Genomic DNA, 14,057 nt, shown 5'->3' on the forward strand with positions numbered 1-14,057 from the left:
AAATCTACAAGGGAAGCAGGTCAGGATCTCAAAACTTCTCTCACAGATAGTTTAATCCTGAGACTAATCTCTCTTCCAAGCCAGGTTTGGTTCTGCCTCATTCACATTTCTTTTGTGAAGACAGGGTTGGGAATTCACCGACTGACACCCTCTAGTGTTCTGGTAGCCTCAGAGAAAGTTCAGTTTTCTCTCACAAAGAATGGGTAGAGAAACTGCCCACCCCACTTCACCCCAAATCAACAGCCCTTCTAAATCAACCCCCTTTCAGTGGTCACTTACCTATTAGCCCGAAGGATAATAAGGTGGGAAAAGTGAGTCTCATTTCTTTGTTGGTTCTGGGTCTGGCAGCAAGGAGGTAGTGGGGCTCCTATCACAGAATGACCCCCTAGACTCTGTGATGCCTTCTTAGCTGTTCTACTGGCCCTTTTATAGAGAAACAGGAGCTGTGTTAGCAGAATCAGTGACCTAACAGTGTTTGTCCTTCCTTGTTGCCCAATAGCCACTCAGCCACCTTCTTCTCCCTCTTTCCTCTTCCCTCCCTTTTCCCGCTCCCCTTTCTCCTCCTCCCTTCTTCTTCCCCTCCTCTTTCCCCCCAGTGATCAGTGCATTTTCAAGAAGATTTGGGCTGTGTTACTGCACTGCCTGGCAGGAGCCTGGGGAAGGAATGCTGATTAATGAGGATGGAGCTCGGGCTGGGGGAGAGAGAATTAGGAAAAGCTATAGATGTTTTGTAAGGGCTTTTTGTGGTTAAACACTTCAGGGGTTCATACATTTGAAGTCAGCTAGGCCAAAATCAAAATGGGAAAGACCCATTCCTCATCCAACAACCCCTTTTAAGGAGAATGGGCAGCTTGAAATGTCACCGATTAAACCCTGAATTTGAGATCTTTCCTCCTTCAGAAGACTACTGCTTTTATTCCTTTAGGATAGGGATAGGGACTGGACCTATAAGAATAATTATTTGAGGTTTGCAAAGCACTTTACATATATTATCTCTTTTAAGGTAATCTCCTGAGAGGAATTTTGATTCTCACAACAATCCTGTGAGGCAGATATTAACTATCTCCATTTTACTAGAAAAGGACACTAAAGGACCAGAAAGCTTGTGACTTTCTGGATTCAAATTTATTTCTGCCTGATTCCAAGTCTACCACTCTATCTACTGTGTCCCTTAACTGCATTAGATATATCTAGACCTCATTTCATTGGCCTAAAAAATTCCTAGATGATTACCTTAGAAAGTTGCCTAGAATATTGCAAGGTTAAAAGACTTGACTATTGTCACACAGATACTAGATTTGATCCCAGTTCTTCCTAGCATGGATACTGGCTTTCTATCTACTATATAAGATGCCTCTCTTAATTTACTTCAAATAAAGAAATATTTAAAATGTCAGTATCTGAATCACTACGTCTGAATGGAATGAAATTATTAATTCTGGCAAATTGGAGTGGGAGAGGGACATGCTTATTTTAATTATACAACATTTTTTTAAAAAACCCATGGATCGCAGGTTTAGTATTAGAAGGAATCTTGATGGTCATCCAGTTCAATACCTTCATTTTATAAATGAAGAAATTTAGACACATAGACTTGCCCTAAAATGCTGTTTTATACAAAGAATCAGACAAACTGCCAAGAAAGCTTGTTGCTCAATAGAGGTCCTTCAAAGACCTGCTTTAATGCACTATAACAGGCACTTAAAGAGAGCTATCAACAGTCTTGATACAAATAGGGATTTCTACAGTGTTTTGAAGAGTATATCCTCTTATGTTAATGTTCCCCTATGATCTTGTTCATGTAAACTTGCCTTCTGATGCTGAACAGATAATAACCAATATAATTTTAGTTCAGTCGATGGGAGATTCTGAAATGATTAGAGCCAGAATCAATATAGTGTAGCTGTATTGTCAGAAAGGCATTTCCTGAAGTAGTTTACTTCTCCTCCTATGAGTCAAAGAAAACCTCATCGGATCACATCCTGCAGATTTGCACAGAAAACAACTCAATGTATAGAAAGATTAGATCTAAAAAAGATTTTGTTCTCCACTTCCAGAGAAACAGAGGACAGATAAGTGTAATAAAATGTTACACAGATGTATATGAATGTGTATGTATATATATGATTATAGTTATTTATGTATGTGTATATATATATGTAATATATAGCTATATATTTTTATATAGACAGTAAGATAGAGATAGTGTATGTGTGTGGATTTTGCATGCTTAACTGTGGTCTGCTTAGAGGAGGGGGAGGGAGGAAAAGGAAAAAAGAATAAAGTAAAAAATGCATAGCAAAAAACAGAAGAAAATCTACAAAAGATAAAAAGAAAAGATGGATAGTTTTGAACACAATGTATTCTATTATTATAAATGCTTTCTTGAAATGGAAATTTATTGTTACATATTCTGAATCCTCCTTGATGTTCTGCTATGCACATAACAATGTATTTTTTCCTCTTTGTTTTTTTTTCTATTTTGTATTTAAGTTTTAAATATATATATATATATATATATATATATATATATATATATATATATAAATGTTTTAAACAAAAAAGAAAAAAATGGAATCAAAAGCCTAGAAGGTTGGAAATTATTAAAATTTCCATGCCTAGTACATTGTAAACTCCATATGCCATAAATGACTTTTATTTCCTGTTATCTTCAAGAATAGATATAAAATCCTGTCTTTTAAAACTTTTTGTAACCCTTCCTACTATTCCAATCTTCTTATACTTTACTCTCGTGTATGTATCAACCAGTGTCCTTGATGCTCCTTATGCCCAGAAAACTACATTTCCAACTCAATACATTTTCTTTGGATGTCCTGATGCCTAGATTGCTCTTACTCTTCATCTCCTCTTCCTGGCTTCCCAGACTTATTCCAAGTCCCAGCTAAAATCCCATTTTCCACAAGAAGCCTTTCCCCTTTAATGCTAATATCTTCCCTCTGTGATTATCTCTGATTTATATAACTTGTTGGCATATAGTTGTTCCCATGCTGTTCCATTCATATAACTGTTGGCTTCCTGAAAGCAGGACTGCCTTTGCCTTTCTTTGTATTCTCAGCGCATGGCACAGTGCTTATAACAAAGTAGTCCTTTTGCTTATTGACTTAAGCATAGTAATTGTCTTTGCAGCTACCTTACTTTGCACACATAATAGACTTTGAACAAATATTTGCTGAAGGTTTTTGAAAAGACCTGAGAGAGACTTCTAGTCCAAGGGCTCTAAACCTTTTTGTGTGTGTCTGGTGACAGACTTTGGATTCCTCCTCAGAGTAGAGGGGGCAGGGAGAAATGTAATAATATTTCTTTTTTTTTTCAGTTGCATGTAAAGACAATTTTTAACATTCAACTTTAAGAAATATTGAGTACCAAATGTTCTCTCTCTCCCTCACCTTCCCCCTCCCTGAGACAATAATCAATTTAATATAGCTTATACATGTTCAATCATGCAAAGCAAGTTACCGTATTAGTTATATTGTGAAAGAAGACACAGATCCCAACCCAAAGGAAATGTACATACACATGTACACAAACAAATACAAAAAGCAAAAAACAGTATGCCTTAATCTGCTATCCATCTATTTTTTTTCTGGAGGTGAATAGCATTTTTCATCATGAGTCCTTTGAAATTTTCTTAAATCTTTGTATTGTTGAACTGTGTACAATATTCTCTTGGTTCTGCTTGTTTTACTTGGCATCAGCTCATTTAAGCTTTTCTAGCACAATATTATTCCATTATAGTCTATATTACAACTTGTTCAGCCATTCCCCAATTGATGATAATCTTCCCATTTTCCAATTATTTGTCATCACAGAATAGTGGTTCTCTAAATAATTTAAGGAAATGCTAATTGTCAGTTAGAAGTTAGTAAAAATTAAAGAAGCCTTATTTTCTCATTCTGTAACTTTGAAGAAAGTGAGGCAAGGCAGAGATTAGGTTTTTTATATTTTAATAATGGAGAATTTGGAGTAGCCAAAATCAACTGAATGGGATTCTTGTCTCAAAGCATCCAGCATCGAGCAATTAATTCCAGAGACTTTTATAGGGCTTCAGCTATTAGGGAAACAAAGGCAAGCTGGGGGGGCTGGGGAGCAGAACACTGGATGAATGGATGAGCTATAATTTTAGGAAAGGATCATAACTTTAGTTCTGACAGATTGGAGGTCAAGAAAGTTGGAAGCAGGAGACAGGAGTTTGAAGCAAGAGACAGTGAGCAATACCAAGGCATTTGAGATAAGCCATCTAGAGTTTTGTGAGTCATATCTGGAGTTTTATGATTCATTGAAATGTGAGAGTGACCAGAGCTTAGTGGGGTAAGGAAAAGGGTGGGGATGGCCATAATATTTTATTCAGGGTATAGAATAATAATTGAGGGAAACTGAGGTTATTACTATTCAGGAAAATGAGGCAGGGAAACCGAGGCATTACAATCCAAGTTCATAGATTCCTTGAAATTTATCACTAAGGTATACATGAACCCCAGGTTTAAAACCTCTAATCTAGTTCTACCTTTTCATTTTACAAAGAGGAAACACAATGTCACTTTCTTAAAATCACATGCTCATTATGCAGCAGAATCAGGATTTGAATGTAGAGAATTTCACTCTATGTCTAGTGCAATTTCCATTAACCCATCTATTTTAAAGTAAAGAAAGTAAGATTTGAGCTATATTCCAAAGAACAGTAGGGTATTAGTGACTTTCTAGACATAAAGATATGTTCAGAAGTCTTACTATGAGCATAACACTGTATTGGGGTCTGGGGATTAAAAAATTAAAACGAATACAATGTTTATCTTGAAGGGCCTTATTGCCTAATAGATGAATATTGCTGTTGCCCCATTGCATGCCACCTTCATAACTTTAAGTCAAAAATGGCTTTAAGATACAGGACTTATTTTAAGCAAAGATATTGAGCTATTATTAAAATAATTGGATCTTCTAATTGGCCTATTGATCAGTACTACCACCCATACAAGGAAGAGTAGGATACATCTAGATAGAGATAGCAATCCAAAAGATCCCAAAATCCAGGGCCTGCCTTCAGAGGTATTTTGGCAGCCCATATGCTTAGCCTTAATTCCTTCTTTAAGACTAGTGAATGAACAAATAAATTTAAAAGCATTTTTTAAAGCAGTTATTAAATGCTAGACTATGGAGATACAAATAAAAGCCAACAAGACAATTCTTAATAGCTTGCATTCTAATGGGGGAAATAGCATGTATAGGAGTATACTGGCAAAGAAATATAAAGGTAAGTGGAATTATAGGGTAATCACTAGTTGATGGATAATTTCCATAAGAAATGATAGTCTTGATTTGGCCACTTTTTAAAGCAGCTAAGTGAGTGAAGTAATAGAATGCAGGACCTGGAAATCACAATGCAATAAAAATTATATTTCATAAGGGACCACAAAAACACAGATTATAAAATAATTAAAAATTAAACAATCTAATCTTGAAGAAAGAGTGAGTTAAAGAACAAATCACAGAAACAAATCAATAATTTCATTAAATCAAATGACAATAATGAGACAACATATCAGAAGCTACATGATAACAGCAAAAGCAATGATCAGAGGAAAATTTATATTTCTTAATGTTTATGCCAATAAAATAAAGATCAGATCAATGAATTGGATATGCAATTTAAATAAAAAACTAGAAAAAGAACAAATTAAAAATCCCCAATTAAACACTGAATTGGAAATCCTAAAAAAATTAAAGCTGAGTTTATTAAAATTACTGTTTTAAAAAAACCCAACTGAATTAATAAATAAAACTAGGACTTGGATTTATTTTTTAAACTTGTTTAAACCATTGGTTAATTTGATTTAAGAAAAAAATAAATGAAAACCAAATCGGTAATACTAAAAATGAAAAGGGCAAATAAATCACTAATGAAGGTGAAATTAAAGCAATTATAAGAAGTTATTTTGCTTAGTTATATGCTAGTAAATTTAACAATTTAAGTGAAATGGAAGAATACTTACAAAATATTTTACAAATATTTACAAAAACATAAATTACCTATGTTAGTAAAAGAAGGAATAGAATATTTAAATAGACTTATTTTAGAAACAGAAATTGAACAGGCCATAAATGAACTTCTTAAGAGAAAAACACCAGGACCAGATGAATTTACAAGTAAACTTTACCAAACATTTAAAGATCAACTAATCACAATATAAAATAAATTATTTGAAATAATAGACAAAGACTAGATACTACCAAACAAATATGATATTGATACCTAAACTAGGAAGAGAAAAAACAGAAAAAGGAAGTCATAGACCAATTCAACTAATGAAGGATGCCAAAAAAAAAAAATCCTAAATAAAATACTAGATAAAAGATTACACTAATATATTACAAAGATTACACATTATGACTAAGTGGAATGATCTACTGACATTATGATGAAGGCTATTAACATAAAGAATTTTACCAATAATAAAAAAAATTTAAATCATATGATTATATCAATAGATGCAGAAAAAGCTTTTGATAAAGTGCAACATTCATTTCTATTAAAGACACTTGAAAGTTTAGGAAAATTGCATTTATTCTAAAATTGACCCCCCCAAAACAAAGCATTTCTCTAAAACCATTAGCAAAAATTATTTGTAATAAGAATAATCTAGAAGCCTTCCCAATTCAGATATGAAGTAAAGATACCTATTACTTCCAATATTATCCAATATTGTATTGAAATGCTAACAACAATAAAAAAAAAAACAAATAGAAGGAATCAGAATAAGGAATGAGACAATAAAACTATTTCTTTTTTGCAGACAGTATAATAATTTACTTGAAAAATTCTAAAGACACAACTAAACAAGTTAGTTGTAACAGTTAATAAATTTAGCAAAGTAGCAGGATATAGAGTAAATGCACATAGGTCATCAGTATTCCTATATTTCACAAACAAAATCTGTAAAAAGAGATAATAAGAGATATCTCATTTAAAATTAATCTAGACAGTGTAAAATACCTGGGAATAAGACTGCCAAAACAAATCCAGGAAATATATAAATGAAATTTTTTTAAAATTTTATACAAATACATTCAGATTTAAATGATTGGAGAAATATTAATGTTGGTAATTGCTTATTTGGTTAGAATCATGGTTATTTCAATTAAGTTGCCAAAAATATTTTACTAAATCAGAAAAAAAATAACAAAACTCATTTGAAAGAACAAAAAGCCAAGAATATCAAAGGAATTAATGGGGGAGGGGAGAACATAAAGGAAGGAGGTTTAGTAGTATCAGGTCATAAACTATATTATAAGACAAAACTATCTGGTTTTGGTCAAGAAATAGAAAGGTAATTCAGTGGAAGAATAGGAATAAAATTTATAGCAGCAAAAAATTATAATAACCTTGTATTTGATAAGTGTAAACACTAGATTTGGAATAAGAATTCATTATTTAGTTTTTAAAAATGTTCAGAAAACTGGAAAACAGTCTGGCCAAAACCAGACTGGCATAGACAGAAATCTTACACCAAATATCAAATGGACACATGGCCTAGATAGAGTGATTACAAGAAAATCTGAAGAACAGGGAAACTTATCAGACTTACGAATAAGTGAACAATTTATGAAGAAATAATAAAGAGCAGAGTAAGGTATAAAATGGATAATTTCAATTATATTAAACTAAAAAGGGTTTGTACAAATAAAACAAGGTAGGCAAGATCAGAAGGAAAGCAGAAAATTGGGGAAATCATTTATAGATAATCATCTTGTATCTCAAATATACAAAGAATTTTGTAAAATCTATAAGAATATGAGTCATTCCCCAATTGGTAAGTGATCAAAGGACATGAACAGACAATGCAAAACATAAAAACAATTTAGTCATATAAAAAATGCTCTTAATTAAACATTATCAATTAAAACAATCTTGAGATGTAATTTTACTATCAGACTGACTAAAATGTTTGGAAAGAAAGAGGAAAATGTTGGGAAGAATAGGAAAAATGGGCCACTAATTTGCTGTTAGTGGAACTGTAAATTGATCCAACCATTGTGGAGAGCAATCTGGAATTATACCCAGAGAATTATTAAATTGACTATGCCCTTTGATCTAGCAATATCACTACTAGGTCTATTTCTAAAGATGATTAATGGAAAAGGAAAAAAAATCCTATATGTTCTAAAATAGCAGTTCTCTCTGTGGTGGCAAAGAACTGGAAATTGCAGGGATGACCATCAATTGGACGATGGCTGAAGAAATTATATATGATTTTTAGGGAATATTACTGAGTTATAAGAAATGATGAGCTCAATAATCTTAGAAAAACATATATAGACAGGCAGAAATAATGAAAGATGAAAACAGAACCAAGAGAACACTGTTTACAGTAACAGCAAAATTATGAACAACTTTAGTCAAATGAGTCATTTTGATTTATAAATACTCAAATTAAATACAAAAGAATCTATAAGGGAAGAGGCTCTCTACAACCAGAGAAAGAACTGATAAATAGAAATTTGTTTAGAATGATCTTATAAGTCTCTGTGGAGAGAGAGACAAACACATATAGAGAGAAACAGACATAAAAAGAATGGAGATGGAGACAAGGAGAGAGAGACAGAGACAGAGACACAGAGAGATACATAGAGGCAAAAAGAGAGATTGAGACAAGGAAAGATACAGAGAGAGGGAGATAGACAAAGAGATAGACAGAGAGAAAGACAAAGATAGAGAATGCCCAAGCCCCAGTCAATCCGAATGGTTCAGGCATATTTCTGGTTCTGGATGGCCTACATGGATGGGGGACACAAAGCATATTTCTGGTTCTGGATGGGGGACACAAACACCACCTTAATGGGGTTGAGGAGAAAAGAAGGGATGGGGGAAAATTTACATGATAACTTTATTACATATTTTAAAGTAATAGCAAGTTGTATATAATAAATTTGCAACTTCATGTGCAATCATCCTTTTTATTTTGCTATGAAAATATATTTTTTCTTTCATAAATTAAAAAACAAATTAAATTTTAAAAAAAGACAAGTAGACTACTATGACTATATGACCAGATGATAAAGTGTAGAGAGGTAGGTAATGTGTAAAAAAATAGAAAAAAAAAAAAAAACAAACCTGGACAGATAGGAAGGGAGGGGGCATAGAGAGGAGTTTATATTTAATTTAAGAGCTAATATGGAGTCACTGGAGTTTATTTATTAGGGGGACTAGAGGTAAGATGTTTGGATTTGAATTTTAGGGTAATCACCTTGATGGCTTTGTAGATGGTGGACTCAAGTGGGGAGAGATTTTAAAGCAGGGAAACTAAGGAAGAGTCCAAATGAGAAAGGAAGAGTTGTGTCCCCCTATCATCTGTATGCCATCCAGAACCAGAAAGATTCCTGAATTGTCCTGATTTCCTGGATCTTGGTCATTTATATATGGAGCTTCATTTCCCCACTCTGAGCTAAACTGATGACCAGGAATGGCAGTGAAGGGAGGGTGTGCAACAGATTTTTCTATCTCTTTTAGATGAATGAATAGGGTCTTTAATTCAGTTATACAGTTTAACTTAAAATAACATAGTTATTTTGAACATGAACCTTTTTGTTTCTGTTCCTTGAATTTCCCAAATCTATCCCACCTCCTGTGAAGACTCCCTTCCCAAAAAACATAGCAAGATCAAATTTAGGAAACTCCCTTATGATGACCTTCAAGGTGGTAAAAATAAATAAAGAACTCCCTACTACTGTTGATCCCAGGAGATTACTTAGTATTCCTTGGACACTTTGTACCAGGCTACCAAATGGTCTATTTTTCAGGAACAGTTCTTGTTTTGTTCACTTTTAATTTGCAAAAATCAGCCTCTTTCTTATGAGCCAGTATTTAAACTGTCTCTTCCTGTAAAAGTACTGATTGTTGCATTAGATATAGTTGAATTGTGTGGAAACTGTGTTACAATGTTCCTTTTGTTTTATTCTCAAAATCATTGACTCATTTTAGTCATGTCCAACTTTTTCATGATTCTATATGGCTTTTTCTTGGCAAAGATACTGGAATGGTTTGCCATTTTCTCCTCCAATTCATTTTATAGATGAGGAAACTGAAGCAGATAGAGTTGTGACTTGTCTAAGATCACACGGCTAGTGTCTAAAACTGGATTTTAACTCAAGTCTTAAAGACAACAGGTCCAGTACTCTATTCATTAAGTAGGGGTATTTTTAGTGTCATATGGAAAAAACAAGGATACACGTTTATCATAATAATAACAAGATCAACTCAAATGCAGTGATTTGAGAATTAGAAAGGCCTGAGTTCTAGTTTTGACTCCATCATTATTTAGTGTGTCACTGTCACTAAGGGTGTGACTCAGTATAGTAAAAAACATTGGAGTTGATTCAACGACAATACTATATGATGATCAATTCTGATGGACATGGCCCGCTTCAAAAATGAGATGAACCAAATCAATTCCAATAGAACAGTAATGAACTGAACCAGCTTCACCCAGTGAAAGAACTCTGGGAGTTGACTATGAACCACTACATAGAATTCCCAATCCCTTTATTTTTGTCTGCCTGCATTTTTTATTTCCTTCACAGGCGAATTATACACTATTTCAAAGTCTGATTCTTTTTGTATGGCAAAACAACTGTTTGGACATGTACACCTATATTGTATTTAATTTATACTTTAACGTATTTAACATGTATTGGTCAACCTGCCATGGGTGGGGGGAAAAGGGGAAAAATTGGAGCAAAAGGTTTGGGAATTGTCAATGCTGTAAAATTACCCATGCATATAGCTGGTAAATAAAAACTATTAAAACAAATTGGAGTTGAAACCAGAAAATTTGTATGGAAAAATCCTGTTCTTGCTACTTACCATGAGATCTTAGCACCTCTCTTACCTTTTCTGGGTCTTAGTTTTTTCAACATAAAATGAGATGATAGGTCTAAGTCAGGGGAAGGATAATTATGACATCATTCACTGGTCCTACAAAATTCTCAACTTCTAGAACTCAAGAAGTAGAAGGTGTTTGCACCTACCTTTTTGCTCATCATTGCCTGTGGTTACCTTAGAAAATGATTTTTCAGGCCTTATACAGTCCATGTGCTAGATATTCCTGAGCCTGGGCTAAATGATCTCCAAAGTCCCTTCCAGTCCTAAATCCTATAGCATAGGATTGTACTACATAAGAACCATTTCAGCTTGAAAATTCTTTCAGCCTGATTATAATAAACACTTTTAATTTATTCCTGCAATTCTTACAACCTGGTGAGGTGGGTCCCCTCTCTGTTTTATAAGGCAATTGTGGTTTAAAAAATCAAATGACAAACACAGCTAATACAATCAGGACTAAATCCTAGACCTTAGGACTTTAAGATCATTGGGATGGAACTGGCTCCATATCAATCAATTAGTTACTGTTGCCGTGCTGATTATTTATACACAGGGAGCAAGTTTGATTTCAAGAATTGTACCTGTTTGTGCTTTTCCTCCCAACTTAGAAAATCTCTACTCTTTCATCAAATTAGATGACTCAATGTTGTATTGTTTCCTTCTGATTAATTGCCTTTATTTAAATAATTGTTTTTAATGTATAAAAGTCTAACTACCCTTGCTTTCAGGGCCCAGACCTAAGTTGAGGACGCTGGTCTTTGTTTGTATGTACTTTGTAATGTATTACCATACATAATAAACTCAAAAGATCAAACCTTCAGAAAGCCATTTCTTCTTTCACTGGTCATAGCTCAGGCTTTTGCATAGTGCATTTTAAAGATTGATTAACGGTTTAAACTCTTGACTTCTTTTCCCAGGTCATGACCTAGACAAGATTCATCCCTCAGGGGACAAGAAGGTGACGTGGTGCACAGTAAATGATGATGAAAAGAAAAAATGTGATGAATGGAGTGTGTTCAGTAGAGGAGTCATTGAATGTGCAGTAGGAGAAAACTCTGAAGATTGCATTGTCAAGATAATGGTAGGTGCTCCCATTTTGGTACAGCATCAGTGTTTTGGGGCTCTTTAGCCTAGGAAGATCAGAATCCTGGTTAATGGTTCCATCAATTGTGTGACTGAAAACATTGTTGGCTCACTGGAACTTAGTTTCCTTGCTTGGAAAATGGAAAGTTTGGTATAGGTGATATTGAAAGTAACATCTAATTCTAAACTCTTTTAATTCAAAGTAGGAATTTCCTCCGAGAGAAGGAAGATGATAAAAAATGATAATAATCACAATATTTCTTCTGTATCTGAGCTACTCTGTTAGGGAATTACATTAAAGACCAACTTCCCATGAGCAAAGTGTATGGCTGCCCTTATTTAGACAGTCCATTTTGTGCCACTCAACTTGAGTCCCTTCCTGCATGACCAGGAACTCAGTATAGTCACAGACTAATATGTGAATGCTTTTGGGTGCACCTGGGAATCTGTGCTTGAGAAAAAAGCCTGGGTCTCCTTAGACATCCCTAGTGTGTTATTAGCGTGGTGATAAGGACAGAGATGAGTCAAAGAATTTGTACTTTGTAGATAACATCAGGAAAATTTATACCCTGCCTCAATGAAATTATGTTTTTTTCATTGTTATGTGCACATAAAGACGTGTTATTGCCCACTACAGAATTGTACCCTTCTCTGTGTACCTTCACTTAGTATAGAAGAAATTCCCCCCCTCTTTCCCATGTTAGAGAGAGTGGGATTTTCCTGCAGTAAAAGCTTTGTACTTATAAAATGTAATATTTTGAAACCATGTGTTTTATGTCTCCTGTATTGGATCCTAGACTGTCGAGTTTCTTCCTTTTTTATAAAATGAGGGGGTTGAATTAGAATACCTTGGAAATCACTTCCAGCTCTAAGTTTATGATGCCAGAAGCCTTAGAAATAACTTTAAAAGTTGTGGTCTGCTATATGAGGTTGATATTCAAGGTAATTTTCTCATATGAAACTCTACCTAAGTTCCTACACTTCCCATCCTTCTCCCTAGTCAATCACCCTGTCACTAAGTGTATATGATGGCAGGCGTGATGAAGGGCTCCTAGGCTCCGTGAAACAATGTTTTTGTAATGATTTACTTTGCCTCCACAGAAAGGGGAAGCTGATGCCATGAGTACTGATGGAGGATATGTTTACATTGCTGGCAAGTGTGGTTTGGTGCCTGTCCTAGCAGAAAGCTACAGTAAGTAGAGGGAATATTTCTCCTTTAGCTTGACTCTCTCTAGGCTCTGAACAAAAGATTTTATGCAGAGCTCTCACTAGGGCAGCAGAAGAAGGGTGGGAAATAGCAAACGAATAAATTAGACTCACTAATAATCATTTAAACATTTATAGCCCTGAGATAGTTGATAGAGCTCAGGTTAGCTCCTTCTCTTTTTTTTTTCCTTTGCAATGTATGATATATATATATGTATACATATATATATCATACATAGCAAAGGTCAAATACTATATAAAAATATATAACAAAGGTTCATATGCTATATCTTGTTTCTGGTATGCAACGGTTCTAATAAACCCTGAAGTGATCAAAAAGCACAAAGAAAAAGAAAACACTCTAAGGCTGGGATCAAAATGGAAGCAAAGTTAGCTGAATAGGAATGAATTTTCATTTTTCATGTTATTCCAAACTGTAGAGAATCAAAGATTCTCCTGAATAGAATGGAATGGATTCTCCTTAATGGAATGGAATGGAATGACATTGTAGTGGTATAAGCACTCATGCTTAAGAAAACCTGATATTTAGTGAATGCAGATGGAAGATTCATTCCATTGGCTTCTTTATTTTTTCAGCACCTAAGGATGGACAGAGTCATGGGGAGGACTGTGTGAATAAACCTGCTCAGGGTGAGTCTGAATTGGTAAACCCAGCGATGGAAGGGTTAGCCAGGTGGCACAGGATAGATCACTGGGTCCATCTTCCTGAGTTCAAGTCCAGCCAGACAACTTAATCGTTGTGTTACCCTGGGCATGTCACTTCACTCTGATTACCTCAGTTTCTCCATCTGTAAAATAAACTGGAGAAGGAAACTCAAGCTACTCTAGTGTCCCTGCCAAGAAAACCCCAAAT

The 14,057-nt window shown here is 34.4% G+C and overlaps 2 protein-coding genes across 2 annotated transcripts in view; one reads left to right on the plus strand and one right to left on the minus strand.

Moving 5' to 3' along the window:
- Positions 1-471, minus strand: part of LOC141561665 (serotransferrin-like) — a 32,259-nt gene extending 31,788 nt beyond the window's left edge. Inside the window, exon 1 of the mRNA XM_074301569.1 lies at positions 280-471. Within this exon, the coding sequence (XP_074157670.1) occupies positions 280-322 (43 nt within the window). The 5' untranslated portion in view covers positions 323-471. The remainder of the gene's footprint in view (positions 1-279) is intronic.
- A 4,764-nt stretch (positions 472-5,235) lies between these two features.
- On the plus strand, positions 5,236-13,953 carry LOC141562099 (serotransferrin-like). The gene is made up of 5 exons (XM_074302109.1): positions 5,236-5,269; positions 11,623-11,658; positions 11,812-11,975; positions 13,079-13,169; positions 13,781-13,953. The coding sequence occupies exons 1-5, from the start codon at positions 5,236-5,238 to the stop codon at positions 13,936-13,938; spliced, it is 483 nt and encodes a 160-aa protein (XP_074158210.1). The 3' UTR covers positions 13,939-13,953.
- Positions 13,954-14,057: the final 104 nt, after the last annotated feature.

The sequence above is a fragment of the Sminthopsis crassicaudata genome, chromosome 3, assembly GCF_048593235.1.
Source record: "Sminthopsis crassicaudata isolate SCR6 chromosome 3, ASM4859323v1, whole genome shotgun sequence".
Lineage (NCBI taxonomy): Eukaryota > Metazoa > Chordata > Mammalia > Dasyuromorphia > Dasyuridae > Sminthopsis > Sminthopsis crassicaudata.